Genomic DNA, 25,249 nt, shown 5'->3' with positions numbered 1-25,249 from the left:
CCGGAAGTGTCTGGACAACGGAAGTGCAAAGCAAAGCAAAAAGTGGCAAAAGTGGGCGGGGCGGAATAAGGTGAATATAAGACACTCACTCGATAATAGACACTGTCAACACAGAAAATATTCAACTTTATTGATTACGTTGAATCCTTTTCTGCATCAACTTGAATACCCAGAAGAGAAACTGTCCTGATTAGGAGAATATAGCGCTAATAAAACTTTAGTAGATCTGTGTCTCTGTACAACACTATTCAAATAAGATTCCCATCCCTATTAAGACTTGGCCTAAAAGATTTTGACTAAATACAGCTTGATAGCAAGGAGCTACAGTTGTGTTACTTTACAAGACTTTTTATGCAAGTACAATCTAAACACATTCTAAAAACTAGATCCCTGATGTAAAAAAGTGATGTCAAGCACATATGGCAGACAGAGGATTTATTTATTTGGTTTATTTGATAGGGACAGATACAGAAACATAGACAAGCTGTAACATAAGTGTGATGGATGTAGCATAGTGTTTATAGCAAAGGCTAATTTGCAGCACACACAAAAAACAGTTAAAAGGTACAAAACATGTTATCGACGAGTCTACTTCAACTTTAACTCTTGAACATGTTGTCTCTTATGTCTCGGTTTGAGGTGAAGTCGATGATGACCTTTCCCTCAGAGTTTGAGAGCAGGTCTGTTGCTTTCGCGGTGATCTCTGTGTTGCCAAAGATGACCTCCATTTTGATCTGGCGGGCCGAGCCTCCGGTGGTGTCGGGCATGTCCACCAGGAACTGCCCGACCTGCTCCGCGCCCCAGTCGTCGATGTACGTCAGGTTTGCTCGCTCTGTGCGGAAAAATCGCATTCTCATCGCTATCTGGTTCGGCTCTACCGGGCTGAAGGTGTACTCTTTGGTTTCATCAAAGGCCACGTCCTGATCAATCTCCACCATCTTACCGAAGAGGTCTGTGCACCAGTTGCCCTCAGAGGTGACGAACTTCTTGTCTTCTCTGTGCTTGGAAGGGTCAAACCTCTCGCTGTAGCTGAAGCCGTAAGTGAACCCACTTTTACGCGACGCGATGACGGCCCTGTCCTTCCCGAACATCACCGCCCCCTTCATGACCGCCTCCTGTGGCAGGTGTGGGCACAGCACCTCGTACCGGGACCCAAACTGGCTTTCGATGTGATCACGGAGAACTTTACTCAAAGCATAGCCTCCCACCAAGAGAATATATTTGATTTCTATATTTGTCTTGAGGATTTCCCTGAGGCTGTCAGTGATCCCGCTCAAACTCTCCTCAAAGAAAGACCTCATTTTCTCCTGAGAGATTTGGACCGATCCGTCACTCCAGGACACGCCTTTGATTTTATCGAAAAAATCATCAATATTTTTCTTTTTCTCGGCTGTCCTCACCAGATTGTACGGACAAGAGAAGCTGGCCTCCTGATCCACCTGTTTCATGAAGGTGAAGTTGTACATGAGCTTCTGGACCTCTCCTGGATGGTTCTCTTCAAACTCATCCCAGACCCCGTCGCAGAAGATTTCTCTGAGGAACTCTTTGAACTTCCGGTCCACGATCTGACCTCCCATGTCGTTCCCGGAGGCTTTGTGCAGCTCCTTCAGAGCACCGCTCCTCAGGACTTCATGAACTGTGATGTCGATGGTGCCGCCTGCAGCAACAGAAAAACAAAATCACATCTATCAACACAGTGTTTTTCAACCTTTGTTGAGCCAAGGCACATTTTTGTATTGAAATAATCACGAGGCACCGCCAGCAGAACATGTGTCTTGAAGTGTCTTGACTTGGAACACCGTATAGTCTCACGAGCCACAATGCCTCAATACATCACTAATTCTCTTGTCTCAAAGAAATTGCTGGGTGGCAGGTTCTAGAATATCATGATTTCATCGGACCCAGCGGGGGCAGGAGCCAGTTTTTCCTATTAACAGCATTACACTTTCACAAGTCATAGCTAAAAAGTAAATGTGTGGATTAGAAAAATTATCCTTAATATCAGTCACTGGGTCCATGATCTCTTTGTACAAGACCAAACATTTCCTCCATATAATAGTATAGGCCTTTAGAACGCTGTGATGTCGCCTGCAACCCAGCAATGACCTGCCGAAGCAATTCTGTTGGCCCGCCAGAGAGTGACCTACTTTTGCGCTGCGTGTGGTTAAAGGAATAGGCCACCGTTTTTACATACTGAGATATGTTCTTACCTTAGCTTTGACGAGTTCTTTAGGACCTGTCTGATCTTCCCCCGTGCCTTCAGTCACGTAAACACAGCACAGACGGGGTTAGCATTTAGCCTCTCCCTCTCTCCTCTATAGCTCCAAAACAGGTCAAGATAGAAGCTACCAAGCTCTTCCACGTTTTCCCTATTTAAATATGGTTACGTGAAGTGTTCCACTACAAAGTATAATTACACAAAATTAAACAATGTGGATTTTCTAAGCGGATAAAAGGGGGAACTATATTGTAAGCGTAATAATACCAGGAGTAATTTGGCATCCGCACAGTAAAGTGAAGATTGCTGCACAGATTTCGAACTCCTGGTATTATTACGCCCCAGTCGAGGTCAGCAGCCCCCCACCCCCACTGTAAACAGTGTTGGTGAAGCACTGCTTCCCCCTCCTGAGGCGCCGGATGGTTTGCCAGAATCTCCTCGAGGCCAACCGATAGTCCTCCTCCATGGCTTCTCCGAACTCCTCCCAGACCAGAGTTTTTGCCTCTGTGACCGCCCGAGCTCCAGCACGTTTGGCCTGCCGGTACCTCTCAGCTGCCTCCGGAGTCCCACAAGCCAAAAAGGTCAGGTAGGCCTCCTTCTTCAGCTTGACGGCATCCCTTACTTCCGGGCGCCACCACCGGGTTCGGGGATTGCCGCCGTGACAGGCACCAGAGACCTTACAGCCACAACTACGAGCAGCCGCATCGACAATGAGGAGGAGAACAGAGTCCACTCGGACTCCATGTCTCCAACCTCCCTCGGAATCTGGGTCAAGCTCTTCCGGAGGTGGGAGTTGAAGACCCCACTGACAGAGGGATCCGCCAGACGTTCCCAGCAGACCCTCACAACACGCTTGGGTCTGCCAGGTCTGACCGGCTTCTTCCCCTGCCAGCGGATCCAGCTCCACCAGGTGGTGATCGGTTGACAGCTCAGCCCCTCTCTTCACCCGAGTGTCCGAGACACGCGGCCGGAGGTCAGACGACACAACTACAAAGTCGATCATCGACCTCCTGCCTAGGGTGTCCTGGTGCCACGTGCACTTATGGACACCCTTGTGCTCGAACATGGTGTTCGTTATGGACAAAGTCCAATAACAGAACACCACTCGGGTTCAGATCGGGGAGGCCGTTCTTCCCAATCACTCCCTCCCAGGTCTCACTGTCGTTACCCACGTGGGCGTTGAAGTCCCCCAGCAGAACAATGGAGTCCCCAGTCGGAGCACTATCTAGTACCCCTCCCAGGGACTCCAAGAAGGCCGGGTACTCTGCACCGATGTTGGGCCCGTAGGCCGAGACAACAGTGAGAGACCTGTCCCCGACCCGAAGGCGTAGGGACGCGACCCTCTCGTTCACCGTGGTGAACTCCAACACGTGACGGCTGAGCTGGGGGGATATGAGCAAACCCACCCCAGCCCGCCGCCTCTCCCCGCGGGCAACTCCAGTGCTGTGCGTGGAGGTGAGCCCAACTATATCTAGCCGGTATCTCTCAACCTCCCGCACAAGCTCAGGCTCCTTCCCCCCCAGCGAAGTGACGTTCCATGTCCCGAACGCTAGAAGCTGTGCATGTGGACCAGGTCGTCGAGGCACCTGCCTCTGACTGCCACCCAGTCCTCTCTGCACCCGACCCCTACGGATCACTCTGCGGGTGGTGGGTCCACAGGAGGGCGGGCCCACGTCGTCCCTTGGGGCTGTGCCTGGCCAGGCCCCGTGGGCAGAAGCCCGGCCACCAGGTGCTCGCGTTCGGGCCCCGACCCCAGGTCTGGCTCCAGGGTGGGGCCCCGGCTGCGCCATGCCAGGCGACGTATCGGTCTTCAATCATTGTGTTACACCGTCTTCTGTCTCAAGCTGTTCTTTGCTGTGTTTGTAAGTAAATGGTGGAGCTCTCAGGAGTTTTCCAGCAAATCAAAGTTTATGTTTTTCAGTCCTGAACTGGACTGGGTTGTTTCTGATTTAGAATGTAATAATCTAAGTCAGCGATAGACAGTCTGCTCTCACCTCCACAGTCCACTACGATGTACTGAGTCCCCGGGGTTTTCTGCAGAGCCGTCCTGTTGTGGTCGTCAGACAGAAAACCATCCGCCGGGAGCTTTTTACACCAGATGGAGGCCGCCTCCGGCTCCAGGGCAATTAACAGTTTCTCCTCACTGCCCTTGGACACAATCCCGGCCTGAAACACAAAGCACTCAATCTGTCTTTCAATCTAGTATGGCTAGTCTTGGCCTGTGAGCTCTGAACTGTGATCCTCCACCAGGACCTGGTGTTTCACTGGTGCAACACATGCTGTCAGAGCCCTTTGTACACAGATGTTTCATAGAGCTATCGCTCAGCTGACAGAGCACCCCACAGTAGTGATGGGCTAAACGAGCCGAGACACCGCTACAAGCATGCGCAGAAAGCAATGCCTCAGCCGAGCTGTTTCACTGCGCGCATCGTTTTAAGAAAAGTCTCGTGACTGACACAGTCACTGTGTCATTTTGTATCATGTAGTGTCGTACGCAGCGAGAAGCAACGAGCAGCAGGGGGCGCAAGTTGACCAACACCTGGCTCATCTTGTCATGTGGGATTTATGCACCGGGCGCCGATCCCGCAGGTGCTCCCGGGGTCAAGTGCCTGCTACGGGGGCCATCCAAAACATTGGACAACAGGCGAATCTGCCCTGATAACAAAATTATTCAATAGAAAACGTGTAAAGCACAAGAGCATCTCTTTTCTTCTCCATCATGTCCATATTGAAGTGCAGCGCAAAAACATTGATAGGCTAGTTTAGATGTTCGAGTTCGAGTCAGTTGATGGACTATGGTGGTTTAGTCTTTTGACTTGACATCCACTGGTAACAAAAGCAGAAATACTTCTGTGTCACAGGCATTATCCTTTATTAAATCTTGGTCAGTGACTTCATTATTAGATGGTTGTATCACTGATACGTCTCATTAATTCTCATCTTCCGTCTCTGTTCTCATTATCCAGAGCTGTTTTTCTCTTTCTAAATTCTCACTCTCAGCTGTTAAACAGCTCATTTGGTTCACATTTCTGAATGAGAATCAATGAGCTCAGTCAGTGTTGAGAGTTTGCTGTTTTCAGTCTCATTGCTGTAATGCTTTTTCACCACCAGATGGCGCCTATAAGCCTACCAACACTGCGTGATACAGTGTAACACAATTTGTAAAACTACCCCATAGCGTTAATCGCGGGCTAACAAAGCTGGATGGATGTTTTTGCGGCGTGGTAGAGACTGCACTATAGACTGCACTAGACCCTTGTCTCTGTCCAAGAGGGGGCAGACCTGACCTGTGTGGCTTCTCTCATCAACATTACTAAGATAAGATAAACTCTACCCTCTCTGTCCAACAGGGGGCAGACCTGACCTGTGTGGCTTCTCTCATCAACAATACTAAGATAAGATAAACTCTACCCTCTCTGTCCAACAGGGGGCAGACCTGACCTGTGTGGCTTCTCTCATCAACATTACTAAGATAAGATAAACTCTACCCTCTGTGTCCATCGGGGGCAGACCTGACCTGTGTGGCTTCTCTCATCAACATTACTAAGATAAGATAAACTCTACCCTCTCTGTCCAACAGGGGGCAGACCTGACCTGTGTGGCGGCCTCTCTCATGAACTGCTTGGCGCTGTCGTCCCAGATGGCGGGCACGGTCAGGACCCAGGTGAAGTCCGAGGGCAGGAACTTGTGGTTGTTACTGTTCGTGCTGATGGTTTTCAGGGCGTCGTCTTTCAGGAAGCGCAGAGCCTCGGTGAACACCATCAGAGCCTTCATGGTGCTGCCGTTCACCGACGCAATGGACAGTTCTGTGGAGGCTCGCTGCAACAGACCATCATAAAGAGTGATAAAGGGTTAGAAATGAACACTCACACTTTTTTTATGTTTCTCTATGTGAAAACTGCAATATTTGATAACAATATCAGTTCTTACGTACACATTTTTTGTTGGCATGATAACCGCCTTAAGGTTGCACAAACCGCACATTAATATTTGGTTCTGGTCCAGAAGGCACAGGCTTGAATACAAGCAACGAATGGTCTCATTCATTATACTTCCACTCTCTTGAAGTATTAACAAAGCACATATTTAATCTCTCAAATATGAAATATAGAAATTGTATTCAGGTCATTTGAAACATCCCTGCACAGTTTCTAAAATAAAATAAAAACAATCAAATTTATACAGTGTCTTTCTACTTGCTTTAGGCACTCAAAGTGCTTTACAGTAAGGAACCAGTCACCCATTCGCTCTCTCATTTTCATTCACCTGTGCACGCACACACTGGAGGTGAGGTGGGTGAAGTGTCTTGCTTTGACCTCTTTTTATTGTCGCGACTAAAGAAAGTGGACAGTGAACATTGGTCTCGTTAATTATGAATGAAACTAACATTTGCTTATTTCATGTTTTATTTTTAATGTAAAGTAGCAAGTGTCTGGACCGGAACCAGAAAAAACTGTTGTGCACAGACTCAAAAACTGTTATTATACATATATGTATTTTATATAGCTTTTTTATTCAATTGCATTGCTTTTAGGGCTTTCCAGGCTTGTTTAAACTGTAGTAAATGTTGTAGCCTCTGTCACTTGATGCAAATACATGCAAATCTATTATAGAAAACGCAATTTCAATGGCCACCGCCTGGGCGCCGCCATGTTTATTTCCCATACCGACTTTGAAGCTAAGCAGGGAAGGGCCTGGTTAGGACTGGGATGGGAGACCGTTTGGGAACACCAGGAAGCCTAGCGACAGTACTGAGTGTGTGCGTGGTTGGCGGTGCTGCTGTCCGAGGACAACCCGCTGTCACAAAAACGCGAGTGCACGAGATCTGACTGCCGTGCGTGTGCGCGCATCCAAACAGGGCGATGTGTGTGTGCACGCGTGTGTGTGTTCGTGCGTGTGTGTATGTATGTGTGCGCGCGCATCCAAACAGGGCGATGTGTGCGTGTGCGTGCGTGTGTGTATGTGTGTGCGTGTGTGTGCGTGTGTGTATGTGTGTGCGTGTGCGTGCGTGCCCAAAACCTGCTCAAACACGAGCCTCTAATCAAACGCGCTGCTCCGACTGATTTATCCTCCGTGTGAGTAAAAGCGAAAATGAAACTACAACGAGCGCATGGCCTGCACTGCGTAGTTTTTTTCTTTTTTTTTACTTTGCTGCTGTACCATTTGTTTTCTATTTTGCTTTCACGTATTGTGAGCCCAGAGGTACATTTTATTCTAAAGCAGCTTTGAAAGCATTGCCAATTGTATTGTAAGGTTATAAATACTGTCTAACAACGATCATTAGGCTATTTCAGTTCAAAACCAACTTATTACTTTTTTTTATTGTGCACTACCGTGATGCTCCAAACCACGGGTCCTGCACCGTGAACCAAACCGTTAAAGCTGAAGCCCTAATATTTATCAATAATTATTCCACTGTCTCTTGATTCCTGTTCCCCGAGTTTAGCAAAAATATTGTCGTAGTTTATAAGAAAGGAGCACGGGTGCATCAAACACTCCAATTGCAGTTTGTTTGAAAACATTTTTAGCCTTCATTCTTTTACACATTTGTAGTGGCCATAGTTTTTGGAATGGGTTGGGAACCACTGGTCTACAGCTGAACTGTGTGACGGGTTGGACATTTCTTTGTAATCACTCATAATCTCAGAATATCAAATGTGGAGACTCGCGCGGCCCGGCCGAAGGCCGGGTCTCAGCTAGTAAATGTAGAACAAAATAACAATTTCCCATTTGGTTTACTAAAGTAAGAAATTGAAAAACAAAATATGTATCTCACAGCCTCACTTTGTGTATTTTACACAATTTAAAATCCAACACTCACTTTTCCGTAGAGGGACATTTTGAAGTTTTCAAAGTAGTAGCTCTGTTTGGCCTCGGCCGCCTTCATCTTGATGTAGGTGTCCCTGGCCTTGTACCCGAAGCTCTGGAACTTCTGCTGCCGGTCGAACAGGAGACAGGTGGGGGCTTTGGGGGTGTCCAGGCCCTGCTCCAGGCCCCAGCGTTTCACATGGGGGCTGATTTCTTTATGTCTCGGGGTCATGTTGTAGGCATAACCGCTGAACGCAGTGCCCAGGTCGATCGCGATGATGTAGGACTCGCCCATGGTTGAACTATTCTAAACCAAGAGGGATCTGTCAGTAAACTCTCTGTGCTCGCTCTTACCCAGACCTGCCGGGGCGTGGTTTATTGTCAACATTTCAAATCTACTTCATTTGCCTGAGCAGAGACTGAAAGGCCCTGGAGCAATACACATTTGTTTTGCATATAAAACAATACCTTCATTGAGAATTCTTTGTTAACTTCCGAAGTTTTTTCCATGCATAATCAGCACAGGTGAAAGTAAATGCTTAAAGATATGAAAGCTCTCTGAGTTGGGTGACTTTTCTTTACTTGAGCAAGAAAAGTTATTGCCAAAATGATGTCAAAATGAATTCAGCAGTGCGTGTCTTCAACAGCTTACGCCATCAGCTGTCACCAAGGAGCGTGTGGACAAGCGGCTCAACACATCTAAATCAGTTAGCCTACCCTACACGCACACATAAGAGTGTCATGGCGGTGCTCCCGGTCTAACACTCGATATCAGCTTTTATCAGCCTCTTGTTAACAGTCAGTGCACTAGCGCTGAATCAGCATTACAAATATACAGTGCCTCTCGTAGGTATTCATACACCTTGAACTTTTGCACATTTTGTCATGTTTACAACCCTAAACATAAAGATTTTATTTTGATTTTTTTACTGAACGTTCACACACAAGTCACAGACAACTGTGAAGTGAAAGCAAAATGATACATGATTCTGTTATTTTTCAAAAAATAGAAAGTGAAAAGTGAGGCTTGCACAAGTATTCATACAGCATTTTCTGAGTGCATTAAATTGCCTTTATAACATTCCTAATGACTCCAGAATGTTCACTCCTTGGCCTAACGGTTAAATAGAGGCCACCTGTGTGTAATCTACTCTCAGTATAATTTCAGCTGTTCTTTTAGGCCCTCAGAGCTGTGGTCGGAGTGTATTGGTCACTAAACAACATCATGAAGGTCAAGGAACACCAGAGAGGTCAGGGATAAAGCTGTGGAGAAGTTTAAAGCAGCGTTAAGTTATACAAAGATTTCCCAAGATTTAAACATCTCCCGGAGCAACTGTTCAATCCATCATTCAGAAATGGAAAGAGTAAAGCACCACTGCCAACTTACCAAGACACGGCCGTTCACGTAAACCAACAAACTGAACAAGGAGAACACTGGTGAGAAATACAACCAGGTGCCCCAAGATAACTCTGGAGGAGCTGAAGTCCTGCCGCTGAGCTGGGGGAAACTGTACATGGGACAACTATAAGTCTTACTCTACACAAATCTGGCCTTCATGGACGAGTGGAAGAAGAAAGCCATTATTGAAAGGAGGCCATAAAAAATCCCGTTTGAAGTTTGTAGAAGTCATATGGAGGACACAGCTCCATGTGGACGAAGGAGCTTTGGTCAGATGAGACAAAAATTGAACTTTTTGGCCCAAATGCAAAACGTTATGTATGGAGCAAACCTGACACTGCTCAACGTCCTGAGTGCACCATCCCCAGTGTGAAATATACGGGGGGGAGCATCATGCTGTGGGGCTGCTTTTCCTCAGCGGGGACTGGGGAGACTGTAAGAATAGTTGGGAAGACGGATGGAGCCAAATATAGAGACATTTTGGAGGAAAACCTGCTGGAGTCAGCAAGAGAACTGAGGCTGGGGCGGAGATTCACCTTCCAGCAGGATAATAACCCTAAACACAAAAATAAATCTACAATGGAATGGTTCAATAAAAACATATTAATGTGTTACAATGGCCCAGTCAAAGTCCTGACCAAAATCCTATTGAAAATCTGTGGAATAATCTGAAAACTGCTGTTCACAAACGCTCTCCTTCTAATCTGACTGTTTTGTAAAGAAGAATGGGCTAAAATGTCAGTCTCTACATGTGTAAATCTTGTAGAGTCAAACTCCAAAAGACTTTCTGCTGTTATTACAGCAAAAGGGGGTTCCACAAAGTATTAATTCATGCTGTATGAATACTTATGCAAGCCCCACTTTTCACTTTTCTATTTTTTGAAAAATAACCGAATCATGTATCATTTTGCTTTCACTTCACAGTTGTCGGTTACTTGTGTGTGAACGTTCAGTCAAAAAATCAAAATAAAATCTTTATGTTTAGGGTTGTAAACATGACAAAATGTGCAAAAGTTCAAGGTGTATGAATACTAACGAGAGGCACTGTACATCAGTGTGAACCAAAAATCCTCTACCAGAAGCCTTCTTTACCTCAGGCCTGGGATACAGTCAGGGAATAGTTACTTCTACAGATCCTTCCTTAAAATGTTTCAGCTCTTTGCACCAAATGACCTGGTGTTGTAGGACTGGAGCTTTAATCAACATGCAAATTCAAGTCACTTTGACTATGCGCAAAATTTACCTGGGATGGGCAACTTAATGCTCAGAGAATAAAACATCCCAGTGTTTGTGTAGCTGCTGCTGAAACACAGCCCCGCCCAAATGTAAAACTCCAACGGCCTTCACCTGTAACAACTTTTCAACCATCTCTGTCCTGGGGTTTGTCTCTATGTGCAGCTTTGGAAAGTAACCGAGTAAAAGTACTGCACTCAAAGACAGCTTTTCAGTAATTGTACAAGTAAGTATATTTTGCAATCAATACTTTAACTTTTACTGCACTCCAATTCAGAGTCTGTATGTGTACTTTCTACTCCACGACACAGCATGTGTTTAACTGGACAGGCCCAGTTCTAAAGGGTGCATTGTAGCCTCAAGTGTAGTATAATCAGAGTCAGTTTAAACCTCTTACCACCCGCCAAAACCAAATGCATTCCCTCCTCTTTGCCATTGTCATCACTTTTTATTTCCCCTATGTGTTTTTGTCACTTTTTTTTAATACTTTTTTGCTGCTCTTTTGTCACTTTTTTGTTGGATTTTTGTCACTTTTTTGCTGGATTTTTGTCTTTTTTTGTTATTTCTCTGTCCAAAGACAGAACAGTAACTCAAAGATCTTTCATTCCTGTTCATATTGAGTGAAGCAAGTTTGACAAAAATGGCTATGGCTCCATGTATAGAGATACAGAGTATAAATAACAATGACCTGTTCCTCTCTGTGGTAAAACTATTGCAGAGCAACGCCCCGCCCTCTGCTCTGTCTCGAAACAGGTCTGCACAAAGCCGTCAGCTTTCCGACGAATCGACTGGCAACATGTCTGGGTAAGATGAATGATCAGTAATATATCAATAATTAATCGCAGTTAAATCTAATAGGTTTTAAGTTGTTTTTCAAATAGCAGATCTCAGTTGTTTTGCAAATGTTGTTTTTTGTGTGTCTATGTGTCTATGCATGTCTGCTGAACGTGTGGTTTAACATTTACCAATGTGCTCTTTAACCTCTTAACTCCCACCTGAACGGATCCCATTTTCTCCAGTTTGTCTTTACCCTAATCAGAAAGCTTCTTGGGAAAAAAGCACCAAAACAGCCACAAAGAAATGAGAAGAAAACAAGGATGTAAACGCAACAAAAATGTGACAAAAATTCAACAAAAATGTGACAAAAATTCAATAAAAATGTGACAAAAATTCAACAAAAAATAACAAAAAAACAACAAAAATGTGACAAAAATTCAACAAAAAATGACAAAAATTCAACAAAAATGTGACAAAAATTCAACAAAAAAGTGACAAAAATTCAACAAAAAATGACAAAAATTCAACAAAAATGTGACAAAAAATCAACAAAAATGTGACAAAAATGCCCTCGCCTTCACCACACCCGGTTTACTCCCCTGTCCAGCCTCCCTCTCTGACCTCACCCTCAACGCCCATCTCTGCCCCTTCTCCCATTCGCTCCCCCTGTTCCCGCCGCCGGTTAAGCCTCGCAAGGAAAAAAACAACGCGAGGAAAAAGATCAGTTTTGTGGGTCTTAGCTTTCAAATGAGGTGTTACACAGCCAAAAAAAGGACAAAATGCATTTGGTTTAGGCGGGTGGTAAGAGGTTAATGCATGGGTTTATATGTTTGTATGTTTACAATGAGCACTGTGTGAACTGAGTGTTGATTTGAAATCATTGCAAATCAATCAGAAGATAAAATAGCCATTAGATGTTTCTTTAAACTTTAAACTGGATGACAAAGTGGGATTCACAGGGAGCGTCTTCAATGTTTAACCCCTTAACTCCCACCTGAACCGAGCACATTTTCTCCAGTTTGGCTTTACCCCAGTCCAAAAGCTTCTGGAAAAAAGCTGTGAAAATAGCAACAAAACTGAGGCGAAAACAATGATGGAAATGTGACAAAAAATGACGAAAAAATGACTAAAATTTGACAAAAAAATGTGACAAAAAAATTACAAAAATGTGACAAAAATGAGAAAAAAATGTGACAAAAAATGAGAAAAATGTGACAAAAAATGAGAAAAAATGACAAAAAAAGTGACAAAAAAATGAGTTGAATACCCCAATAAAATTTTGGAAAAAAAATCTGATGACGTGAGGAAAAAGATCCTCTCGGTTCAGGCAGGAATTAACAGATTGAAGCTCAGCACAGACTACACGATTTGAGCTTTAATTTTTTGACCCCGTAAAGTCCATGTTCTCGCCATTTACAACATCGACAATTTTCAGAGACTTTCGAGAGAGTGTTCCGGACGTTTGTGTTGGAAACTAGAAATGTCAAGCTTTCGCAAAAGCCCTCCCTGGTCCTTCTACGCCTCCGCGGAGCCGTGGAACATTGTCAGTAAATTTACTTCAAACGTAGAGGTTCATCCTCCAGGAACATTTCAGTTCAGTTCAGATTTTTTTTAATGAATAAATAGAAAACCATAATCTAACAATAGTAATCATCATACAATAAAATAAAACAAGCCTTTTCCACATCCAAACTGTGTCCAAAAGGATTGGAATAGAAAATACACAGCAAAACAAAACAAAAACTGTAGATTGCTATTTGGGCCATGGAAATTCAGAAAACGTTCACACAGTTCAGCGTTGCAGGTTCAAGTCCTGAACTTGTTTCTAGTTCTGTCAAATAGAAGTAAAAGTCGGCGACACAAAGATGCAGGATTATTTCCAGTGGATTTGATTAGAAAAGCAGTTCGACCTCAGCCCCCCGAGACGGAGGAGGCAGAGGAGAGACGCAGCTGAATAGATCGACTCCAAACTAAACTCTGTTTGTGGTTGAAATGGAGCTGAAAACAGTGGCTCTTGTGAACTTTTGGTGATATAAAGTTGTGCTGTTTGGCGTGGGGCTGTGTGTGCCGCTGTTATGACAGAGAAATGAAAAGGGAGGAGCTGCTGTGAGGTCACTTCTGGTGCAGGCTCCTCTGTCAGAACACCTCCACTGTGAGGTCGGGAAGTGCAGACTTTCTTTGGATGGGGACGGAGGGTCAATCAGGAATCAGAATCATTTTTTCCGTAGGATGGGAAAGGCCTGCCACTCTCTGATTGGCCAGTTGCCTACATCAGCAGCCAATGATATGTGGAGCTCCAACCATGATGCCACCACAACAAAAATACACTAGCTTAAACTAATCAGGTGGGGGATAAGAGGTTAATAGAGGTGTATTTTTAGTGGAGCCTGTGGCGGTGAGGACCTTACAGTGAAGGCCTGCAGGCAGGACCTCTTGAAATTCGGGCTGTCCACAGAACAACTATTAGTCGTTCACTGCACAAATCTGGTCTTTATGGCAGAGTGGCTAGAACAAGCCCTTTTTGAAAGAAAGCCACAAAAAGGTCCTGTTTCTGTTTGCCAGAAGCCACATGGAGGCCACACGGGGGCTTCTGGCAAACAGAAACAGGACTTCTTATGGTTTTCTTTTTAAAATGCCACTCTGTCATAAAGACCAGATTTGTGCAGTGTGCCACTAATAGTTGTTCTGTGGACAGTTTCCCCCACCTGAGCTGCTGCTCTCTGCACTTCAAACAGGGTCATCATAGGCTTCTTGGTAACAGCTGTGGTCAGTGCTGTCCTTGTTTGGTCAGTGAGTTTAGGAGGACGGCCGGGTCTTGGTAGGTTTGCAGTGATGTCAGACTCTTTCCTTTCCTGGATGGTGGATTTAACTGGACTTTGAGACATGTTTTTATAACCTAACCCAGCTTTATGCTTCTCAATAACTTTATCTGGTGTGTCCTTGGACTTCATGATGCTTCTGCTCCACAATAGTCTCTTCACAGACCCCTGAGACCATCACAGAGCAGCTGTATTTGAACTGACATTAGACACAGGGAGACTCTGTTTAGTCATTGGGTCAACATGTGATCATTCAGGAATCATCAGGAAACTTCTGAAGGCAATTGGTTTCACTAAAAGGAAAGGGGGCGGGACTTTTGCACATCACACTTTTCAGTTTTTTATTTAAAAACAAATCTAAATCATGTATTCATTTCATTTCACTTCACGATTGTGTGTCACTTAGTGTGTCTTTCACATAAAATTTCAGTTAAATATATTTATTTGGTCGCCCCACGTGGGAGGTGTTCCAGGCATGTCCTAGTGGGACAAGGCCTTGTGGAAGACCCAGGACACGGTGGTGGGACTATGTCTCCGAGCTGGCCTGGTGTCGCCTCGGGGTCAGAACAGCTGGAGGAGGTGTGTGTGGATCAGGAAGTTTGGGCATCTCTACTGAGACTGCTGCCCCCGCGACCCGGCCACGGAAAAAGCGGAAGAAAATGGATGGATGGAAATATATTTATTTTCATTGTCCATAGTATGGCAAAATGTCGAAAAGTTAAAGGGGCGCCCAAACGTTTGCATACCACTGTAGATACTGTTTATAGTACTGTATAATATACAGTAGAGAAGTAGATTATTCATGTTCCACAGTGGATTAGACTTCTCTTTCTAGCAACTTTACTAAAGTTTATTCCTTGTTTTTTTCCTCTCTAGTTGTGGCAAAAAACGACCAGCATCAGGGTAAGTCTCTCTTTTATCAACGTTTTTGAACTGATACAGTATGAAAATAAAAAATCACATTTTGGTTTCTTTAAAGGTCAGAGAAAAACAGCCCTGATCCCGGGATGTCTGCCAGGTGTGTCCTTGTGAAAAAGTTCTAAACACTTCAGTGCTCTGTTAAAGGGTGTAACATAATCTGCATTATTGTGTGACAGAGAGGCTCATCTCAGTAAAGAACTCGCTGATATGCACGAGTTTTACGAAAAGAAAATGTCCAACACCAAGTGAGTCTCCTGTTCATTCACCAAACCATAATATCCAGTCAGAACCCCGGGTACCAGGACTCTGTGTGCCCTCCACAGGTCAGAGCTGGAGAATGCTATAAAAGGGCAGAAGAAGGCGGAAGACGAGCTGAGGTCCTTCAAAGACAGGTCTGTAACAGGTTCATCTCAGGACATTTTACAACTTTATATTCTTATTTTCAAAAGCTCTCTCACCAAAAGTCAACACCAGTTGTTTTTCCGGTGTAACACTGTTTATTGTCCCACCAAAACATGGAAAACGGGTTCAGCCTCGACATTACTGTGAAAACGAGGCAGACAGAGGGAGAGAGATGAACACATGACAAGTCGACGAATCTGTTAAAGCCCGAGGAAGGTTACCGAAGTTTAGCAAACTTATACTAGATGTAGTCACGCAACCTGTTGGCTATTCAGAATGCATTTGGTTTAGGCGGGTGGTAAGAGGTTAATGCATGGGTTTATATGTTTGTATGTTTACAATGAGCACTGTGTGAACTGAGTGTTGATTTGAAATCATTGCAAATCAATCAGAAGATAAAATAGCCATTAGATGTTTCACGTTACTCTGATGAATTTGTTTTCGACATTTCAGGATAAACTGTCTGTGCTGGTCGGGCAAAATCAAGGGAACTTGAAACTGGATGACAAAGTGGGAACCACAAGGAGCGTCTTCAATGTTTAACCCCTTAACTCCCACCTGAACCAAGCACATTTTCTCCAATTTGGCTTTACCCCAGTCCAAAAGTTTCTGGAAAAAAGCTGTGAAAACAGCAACAAAACTGAGACGAAAACAATGATGGAAATGTGACAAAAAAGTGACGAAAAATTGATGAAAAAGTGACGAAAATGTCACAAAAATGTCACAAGAAATGGACAAAAAAATGACAAAAATGTGATAAACATTTGACAAAAAAGTTACAAAAATGAGTTGAACACACAAAAAAATGATGGAAAAAAAATCTGATGACGTGCGGAAAAAGATCCTCTCGGTTCAGGTGGGAAATAAGACGTTGATAGTACTTTGGATTTGTTTGCTTTGAAAAAATGGTTGATTGAAGCTCAGCACAGACTACACGATTTTTTCAGTCTCAAAAGATTTTGTGAAGAATGGTGGTAAATGAATTATAGAAGGACTGGAGTTCACACATAACGACTGAGAATCGTAAGAGCGGCCACACCGGTCTGTCAGACAGATGATGCTGATACTAAAACAAAGTGATGCGTCTCTGCAGGGGCATAGGCGACCCAGGCGGCTGCCTAGGGCGCCATCTGCTGGAGGGGGCGCCGAATTGAGCTTCAATTTTTTGACCCCGTAAAGTCCATGTTCTCGCCATTTACAACATCGCCAATTTTCAGAGACTTTTGAGAGAGTGTTCCGGACGTTTGTGTTGGAAACTAGAAAAAGCTTTCACACACGCCCTCCCTGGTCCTTCTACGCCTCCGCGGAGCCGTGGAACATCATGGTGAAAATCAGTAAATTTACTTTAAACGTAGAGGTTCATCCTCCAGGAACATTTCAGTTCAGTTCAGATTTTTTTTAATGAATAAATAGAAAACCATAATCTAACAATGATAATCATCATACAATAATATGAAACAAGCCTTTTCCACATCCAAACTGTGTCCAAAAGGATTGGAATAGAAAATACACAGCAAAACAAAACAAAAACTGTAGATTGCTATTTGGGCCATGGAAATTCAGAAAACGTTCACACAGTTCAGCGTTGCAGGTTCAAGTCCTGAACTTGTTTCTAGTTCTGTCAAATAGAAGTAAGTCGGTGACACAAAGATGCAGGATTATTTCCAGTGGATTTGATAAGAAAAGCAGGTGGACCTCAGCCCCCTGAGACGGAGGAGGCAGAGGAGAGACGCAGCTGAATAGATCGACTCCAAACAAAACTCTGTTTGTGGTTGAAATGGAGCTGAAAACGGTGGCTCTTGTGAACTTTTGGTGATATAAAGTTGTGCTGTTTGGCGTGGGGCTGTGTGTGTGTCTGTTATGACAGAGAAATGAAAAGGGAGGAGCTGCTGTGAGGTCACTTCTGGTGCAGGCTCCTCTGTCAGAACACCTCCACTGTGAGGTCGGGAAGTGCAGACTTTCTTTGGATGGGGACGGAGGGTCAATCAGGAATCAGAATCATTTTTTCCGTAGGATGGGAAAGGCCTGCCACTCTCTGATTGGCCAGTTGCCTACATCAGCAGCCAATGATATGTGGAGCTCCAAACATGATGCCACCACAACAAAAATACACTAGCTTAAATTAATCAGGTGGGGGATAAGAGGTTAATAGAGGTGTATTTTTAGTGGAGCCTGTGGCAGTGAGGACCTTACAGTGAAGGCCTGCAGGCAGGACCTCTTGAAATTTGGGCTGTCCACAGAACAACTATTAGTCGTTCACTGCACAAATCTGGTCTTTATGGCAGAGTGGCTAGATCAAGCCCTTTTTGAAAGAAAGCCACAAAAAGGTCCTGTTTCTGTTTGCCAGAAGCCACATGGAGGCCACACGGGGGCTTCTGGCAAACAGAAACAGGACTTCTTATGGTTTTCTTTTTAAAATGCCATAAAGGCCAGATTTGTGCAGTGTGCGACTAATAGTTGTTCTGTGGACAGTTTCCCCCACCTGAGCTGCGTCTCTCTGCACTTCATCCTTGGTCATCATAGGCTTCTTCGTAACAGCTGTGGTCAGTGCTGTCCTTGTTCGGTCAGTGAGTTTAGGAGGACGGCCGGGTCTTGGTAGGTTTGCAGTGATATCAGACTCTTTCCAATCCATTTTTAAAATCTAAATCAAGTATTAATTTCATTTCACTTCATGATTGTGTGTCACTTAGTGTGTCTTTCACATAAAATTTCAGTTAAATATATTATTTTCATTGTCCATAGTGTGGCAAAATGTCGAAAAGTTAAAGGGGCGCCCAAACGTTTGCATACCACTGTAGATACTGTTTATAGTACTGTATATATACAGTAGAGAAGTAGATTATTTATGTTCCACAGTGGATTAGACTTCTCTTTCTAGCAACTTTACTAAAGTATATTCCTTGTTTTTTTCCTCTCTAGTTGTGGCAAAAAACAACCAGCATCAGGGTAAGTCTCTCTTTTATCAACGTTTTTGAACTGATACAGTATGAAAATAAAATTTCCCATTTTGGTTTCTTTTAAGGTCAGAGAAAAACAGCCCTGATCCCGGGATGTCTGCCAGGTGTGTCCTTGTGAAAAAGTTCTAAACACTTCAGTGCTCTGTTAAAGGGTGTAGCATAATCTGCATTATTGTGTGACAGAGCGGCTCATCTCAGTAAAGAACTCGCTGATATGCACATGTTTTATGAAAAGAAACTGTCCAACACCAAGTGAGTCTCCTGTTCATTCACCAAACCATAATATCCAGTCAGAACCAGAACCCCCGGGTACCAGGACTCTGTGTGCCCTCCACAGGTCAGAGCTGGAGAATGCTAAAAAAGGGCAGAAGAAGGCGGAAGACGAGCTGAGGTCCTTCAAAGACAGGTCTGTAACAGGTTCATCTCAGGACATTTCACAACTTTATATTCTTATTTTCAAAAGCTCTCTCACCAAAAGTCAACACCAGTTGTTTTTCCGGTGTAACACTGTTTATTGTCCCACCAAAACATGGAAAACGGGTTCAGCCTCGATATTACTGTGAAAACGAGGCAGACAGAGGGAGAGAGATGAACACATGAAAAGTCGACGAGTCTGATAAAGCCCGAGGAAGGTTACCGAAGTTTAGCAAACTTATACTAGATGTAGTCATTCAGACACAGATACAGAACATAGACATATAATAAGAATATCATGAAAAAGTGCATTTACTTCTGTTATTCAACTTAAACTGTGAAACTGATGACTCATTACATGCAAGTGAGAAATGTCAAGCCTTTATTTGTTATAATTTTGATTACTATGGCTCAGCTTGTACAAACCCAAATTAAAAATCTCATAAAATTAGGATATTTTCAAATCAAATCATCAAAATTATAACAAATAAAGGCTTGATATCTGTCACTTTGCATGTAATGTGTCTATATCATATTAGTTCATATTTTAAGTTGAATTACAGAAATAAATGAACTTTTTCATGACATTCTATTTATATGACTCTTGTAACTAAATGTTTTCTGCTTGTGCAGATTGACTCTGGGCCTGTCTCCTGCACTGAATGCTGCAAAAGGAAACATGACCAGCCCTGTGAATATGACACGACTCAGGGAGATGTACCAACATCTGAGGGTGAACGAGTGGCCCAAAGTCAGAGGCAAACTCCGAAACGAGAAATACAGTCCGGAAACAGCTCGGAAAATCATCCAGGTACAGCTGTGAAGAGTTTATGAACCAGGGCCGAGAAACCTTTTCCCTTTGCCCCCAAAATGTTGTAAATATCAGTCAGATAAAAAGCCACACACATTCAGATTCATTCGACTCGTCGGAGAGTCAGTTGCAAACATTAATGCAAATACAAGGACCTAAACACATTACTAAAATTACCCAAGGTGGTCCATAGGAGCGGTGCATAGGAGTTTTTACAGCAGTCGTGTACAAACGGGGTTCCTAAGGCCCCTGTCTACACGAAGGCAAGGTGAGGACTAAACGCAAAATATCACTCCAGTGTATCATCCATACGAGCCCGGCGTTTTGGGGTTTTGTAAACGAACATTTTCCAAACATATCCCAGTGGAAAGATCGCAAAATGCCGTTTACGTGGCTCTGTTGTTACGTCTCCACAACTTTTACTAAAACTATGACATCACAGCCCCAGAGTCTGTGATCCATAATTGACCTTACTTCGCTCCTCTTTGCTCCACCGCGGTTCGCGAGCCACAGGCGACAAGCCACAAGTAGAAAAACTCTGCAGAGTCAGTCTGTGTTTTTGGACAGTACTTTTTACAGACATTTTACTTGGACAGTAAAAGTCTGGCCACTGACTGGTTTTTCTGCTTTAGTCCCGTTTTGTCTGAAGAATAAACTCTCCTCCTCATCTCTTCTGTAGATCTTAAATCCTTGAATCTGTTTCATTTACACTGCATCTACAACTTGTTCTATTATCTGTGTTATGACCCGGCTCAGCTAGTTAAAGGAAGTAACAAAAACCAAGATGTAAAATGGATAAATAAAGTTGTAATTTAATAAAAGGAGTGTAAAAGGTAAATTTAACAAAGGAGTGACAAAAATAACCAAACAAAGGCTATTTACAGTATTTACAAAAAGGTTTAACCAAAACCGTATTTGTCAAACTAAACAGACGAAATCAGGCCTAACAACGAGTGTCACTTGATTCCACGTCACTATAATATAATGAACATCCCAAGAAGTGACACAAACGAAACACAACACACAGAAGGCGTGGTCCCTGGATTCACAACATCCTTAACTACACTAAGGGACACAACACAAAAGGGCATACTGGCCACAGCCCCGAATATTGCAAATTGTGGGCTTTTATAGGTGTGGCTGCAGCAGGTGGTTGATTGGGGGCCAGGTGTTCCGATACCACACCAGGACCAAGAACGAGCCGCCAACCAGAACCAAGCCTGAAACAAGTCCTCCAATCGCAGGCCAGAGCTCTCACAGCCAGGTTTTCATGGAAGGAACGGACAGGTTTAGGCCTCACAAACAAAAATATACAAAAAGATTGAAGCCTGGAGGCCTGGAGCCGTAACAATCTGACTAGCTTCATTTGGGCACACACATTTACTGAGCTGGCTCCATGTTTACAGAGAGAGTTTCTGAAATCAGAAGTGTTTTGCCTTCGTGTGGATTTAGGCCCTGTCCATACGCAGTCAAGGTGAGGACTAAGATATTGCTCCTCTTGCCTCTCCCAACAAAGTTCACAGTGCCCCCTGAATCATGGCACGGGGCCGAGCGTCACTGCACATCCCTGCAACGTCAGTGTGACTTCTGTCTTAAAAAATAAGAGAGGAAGCTTTTTTACTGATGCGTTTCGGTGTGCGTGGCCTTTAAGATCCCCCTACGTAAATCTGTCCTCTGCACTTGAGGAGCAGTGGGCATTTGCTCCTCAAATGGCATGTGGGAAATGGAAATGGATGCCCACATGGACAGAACGGCTCGATTGATTATATTCACCTAAATGTTTGCAGATTGTTTGTGTTAAAGTGATTGATTATAACCCCTGAACCTTGCAGGACGTCTTTGAAGAAGCTGTGACTGGTATGGACTCGGTGAAAAAAGCTTTGTACACAATATTCACAGAAAATATGTCTCAGAACGAGCTTCCTAAAAAGGTATTTCATCTGCAGCGTCATCACAGAACTCTGTCCACAAAGTTAACCATGTCTCCTTTAGGTCCAGGATCATCTGAGCTGCAGCCTGGAGAACCTGCAGTTCGCGCTCTTCCACAGCAACAAACAGGTGTGTTTTCTGAACACAAACACAGCACGCTGACAGCAACTGAACTAACCTTTCTCCTCTCAGGACTTGCGTAGTGCAGCTGTGAAGAACGCTCCAGAGGTGTGCAGAGAACTGCTGTCTGAGAGCTTCTGGTTATTCAGTCTGATGGCCCTGAGTAAAACCCCTCTGCAGCCTCAGTGGGACAGCCTCAGTGCAGTCGATCCCTGGGACTGTTTCCCTGCTGAACTTACAACACACTGTGCAAGGTACGTTCAGAGCATTTTCACACATATGGAGTGCTCTGTGGACCGTCCGGAGCCCGCTCAATTTTTTCAAAATTAGTTCAGTCGCATTTACAGAATCTTGCTCCAAGATCCGCACCCCTTCAGTGTGTCAGATCTGAGCCAGGCGTACACAAATCACTACTGGAAAAATGATTAAAAGTATGGCCATACAAATGTATTTGTATAGCGCCTTACAACAGGCAGAAGGTGCCCAGGGCGCTTTCCAGAATAGAAACAAGAATCACAATAGACATCAATAAAAACACAAATGTACATAAAAACACAAGTCGAGTCGGTGGCTCTGTATCGAAAGCTTGTCTGAAAAGATGTGTCTTCAACTCTGATTTAAAAACACTCAACTCAGTCATGTGCTGCTCTAAACTGGTTTAAGTCCTATCTCGAGGACAGGACGTACTTTGTTGAAATTGGCAACTGTGTCTCAGACAAAATTGCCATGACCTGTGGAGTCCCCCAGGGGTCAATCTTGGGACCCCTCTTATTCAACTTGTACATGCTTCCATTGGGTCAGCTAATAAACAGCAACAATGTGTCGTACCACAACTATGCAGATGACACTCAGATCTACGTGTCACTGACGGCTGGTGAACATGGGCCTGTAGATACACTCTGTCACTGCATCCAACAGATCAGTTTGTGGATGCAAAACAACTTTCTCCAGCTAAACTCTGAGATCATTGTTTTTGTCCCACAGACTCAAAGACATCTCAAGTCTCTCTCTCTAAAACCAAAAAATCAGGTTAGAAATCTAGGAGTGATCATGGACTCAGACCTGAACTTAAAGTGTCAAAACCAGACTTAGAGAGACTTATCCATGGGTTTGTCTCCAGCAGGTTAGACTGTAACGGCTGCAGAACATCCAGAACCAGGAAATACGACCATATTAGTCCAGTGCTCTGGTCTCTGCACTGGCTTCCTGTCACTCAGAGACTTTAAAACAGCTCTGCTTGTTACAAGTCTTTTCATGGTTTAGCTCCAAAGTACATCTCTGACATGTTAGAACCGTGTGAACCATCTCAGGGAGGGGTCTCCTGGTGGTTCCCAGAGTCAGGACTAAACACAGTGAGGCTAAAGCTAAAATCTGGAACAGTCTTCACGAGGATGTGAGACAGGCCTCAACTCTGACAATGTTCAAATCCAGGCTGAAAACAGTTCTTTTTGCTCGTGAATATGACTGAAAGTATTTTATCTGCACTCGTGCGTTTTGTAATTGATGAATTTTATGTTGATGTTTTATGGATTTTATCTATTTTCTTGTCATTTTGTGAAACTGTGAAGCACTTTGAATTGCCTTGTGTATGAATTGTGCTCTACAAATAAACTTGCCTTACCTTGAAGCTGTACCAGAAGTGCGTTCCACAGCTTTGGGCCTTGGACGGCAAATGATCCAAACTTTTTGTATTTGAACTTGGAAGTGACTAGGGAGGTGTGTTCAGAGGAGTGCAAATATCATGACGGTCCCAGGTTCGATTCCCCCATATACAAAAGGCTGGAATAAATGTAGTGTGTGAGTGATTGGTAGTGGTCGGAGCGACCAGTGGCACAGATTACAGTAGCCTCTTTTCTATCAGTCTATCCCTGGGGCAGCTCCAGCTACAATGGCAAGGCAAGGCAAGGCAAGGCAAGTTTATTTGTAGAGCACAGTTCATACACAAGGCAATTCAAAGTGCTTCACAGTTGCATAAATATAAGAAAACAAATACAATCAATACAAACATCAACATAGAATCAATCAATCATAGTAAGAGGCAAGAGTGTAGATAAAATACTTTCAGTTATATGTATTTTTAAGTCTTGTTTAGATTCGCTCTGTCTTGAGCACTACTTCGCTCTCACAATGGTAGTTACAACCACAGAGTCTGGCGTGAATGAATAATGACTACAGCAAAGCACTTTGAGGCACTTGGTAACACAGGCTTGTAAAGCGCAATAGAAGTGTAAACCAATAATGTTGGGAATTTATTTTGTTTAATTGATTGAGTCAGATTCTTCTACTCTGCTCCACAGTGAGGATCCAAACAAACCGAGTGATGTCGGACAGCATCAGCTGATTTCTTTGGATGCTATGAAAATCGAAGAAGACTATCTGAAGAGGCAACCGTTAAACCAAAAAAACAGAGATTGTCATCTGAGGAGCAGTAAGAAATGGCCAGACTGGCATTTTTATTTATTCTATACAAAGACTACAGGATTAGGATTGCAGCTTCATTTGCAGAGTGCCTTTCACAGACATGGTCTCAGCACTGTACAGGGGACAGTTTACATTCTCTCCACTTCATCCATTCATTCACTTACACATTGTTCATCATCCAGGATAGTTCTCCTTTGTGATGCATGCACCAAATTTGTCAGGAATGTTCTCTGGGTGCAACTATTTGAGAAAAGCCCATGAGCCTCTTAACAATTTGTAGTAGAGATGTTGATTTTGAGAAGAAAAAAAAAAGCAGTTTATTGAAATTTTATTTGGAACGTAATCTTCAGAGTTGGCTGGATAGTAATAAGTTAAAACAAGAGGCGGAATTAAGAATATACAGTGGGCGCCCTTTTAACTTTGACATTTTGCCACATTATGGACCATAAACAAATTAAACTGACATCCTATGTGAAAGACACACACTGAGTGACACACAATGTCAAAGTGAAATTAAATGTATACATGATTTAATTTTTTTTAATAAATAAAAAAACTGCAAAGTGTGATGTGCAAAAGTCCGGCCCCCTTTCCTTTTAGTGAAACCAATTGCCTTCAGAAGTTTCCCGATGATTTGTGAATGATCACATGTTGACCCAGTAACTAAACAGAGTCTACCTGTGTGTAATCTAATGTCAGTTCAAATAGCTGCTCTGTGATGGTCTCAAGTCTATTAGAGACTATTGTGGAGCAGAAGCATCATGAAGTCCAAGAACACACCAGACAGGTCCGGATATTGAGAGGTATAAAGCTGGGTTAGGTTAGAAAAAGATTTACAAATCAAATAAAATCAAATTTATTTATATAGCACATTTAAAACAACTGTTGTTGACCAAAGTGCTTCACAAAAGGTCTACAGTACAGAAAAAATAAATAAACAAAACACAATATACAAAGCAGCAAAGCACTAACAGCTCAGATTTTGGCCAACTATGTGCTAGACCGTGTTAAAAGCTTTTG

General features: G+C 43.6%; 1 protein-coding gene and 1 long non-coding RNA gene across 2 annotated transcripts; one reads left to right on the top strand and one right to left on the bottom strand.

The window, feature by feature from the left end:
• Nucleotides 1-599: 599 nt before the first annotated feature.
• Nucleotides 600-8,321, bottom strand: LOC306978377 (heat shock 70 kDa protein 12A-like; the record flags this gene model as incomplete). The annotated part of the gene is made up of 4 exons (XM_079576900.1): nt 600-1,657; nt 4,213-4,384; nt 5,813-6,037; nt 8,040-8,321. The coding sequence occupies 4 exons, from the start codon at nt 8,319-8,321 to the stop codon at nt 600-602; spliced, it is 1,737 nt and encodes a 578-aa protein (XP_079433026.1).
• Nucleotides 8,322-21,588: 13,267 nt separating this feature from the next.
• On the top strand, nt 21,589-22,058 carry LOC306979035. The gene is made up of 3 exons (XR_013793934.1): nt 21,589-21,690; nt 21,752-21,817; nt 21,881-22,058. It is a non-coding gene; the product is annotated as an uncharacterized lncRNA (long non-coding RNA).
• Nucleotides 22,059-25,249: the final 3,191 nt, after the last annotated feature.

This window comes from Gobius niger (assembly GCF_951799975.1).
Source record: "Gobius niger genome assembly, chromosome: 19".
NCBI classification, from domain to species: domain Eukaryota; kingdom Metazoa; phylum Chordata; class Actinopteri; order Gobiiformes; family Gobiidae; genus Gobius; species Gobius niger.
The sequence above is the reverse complement of the archived record's forward strand: the minus strand, read 5'-3'. Positions and strand labels throughout refer to the sequence as shown.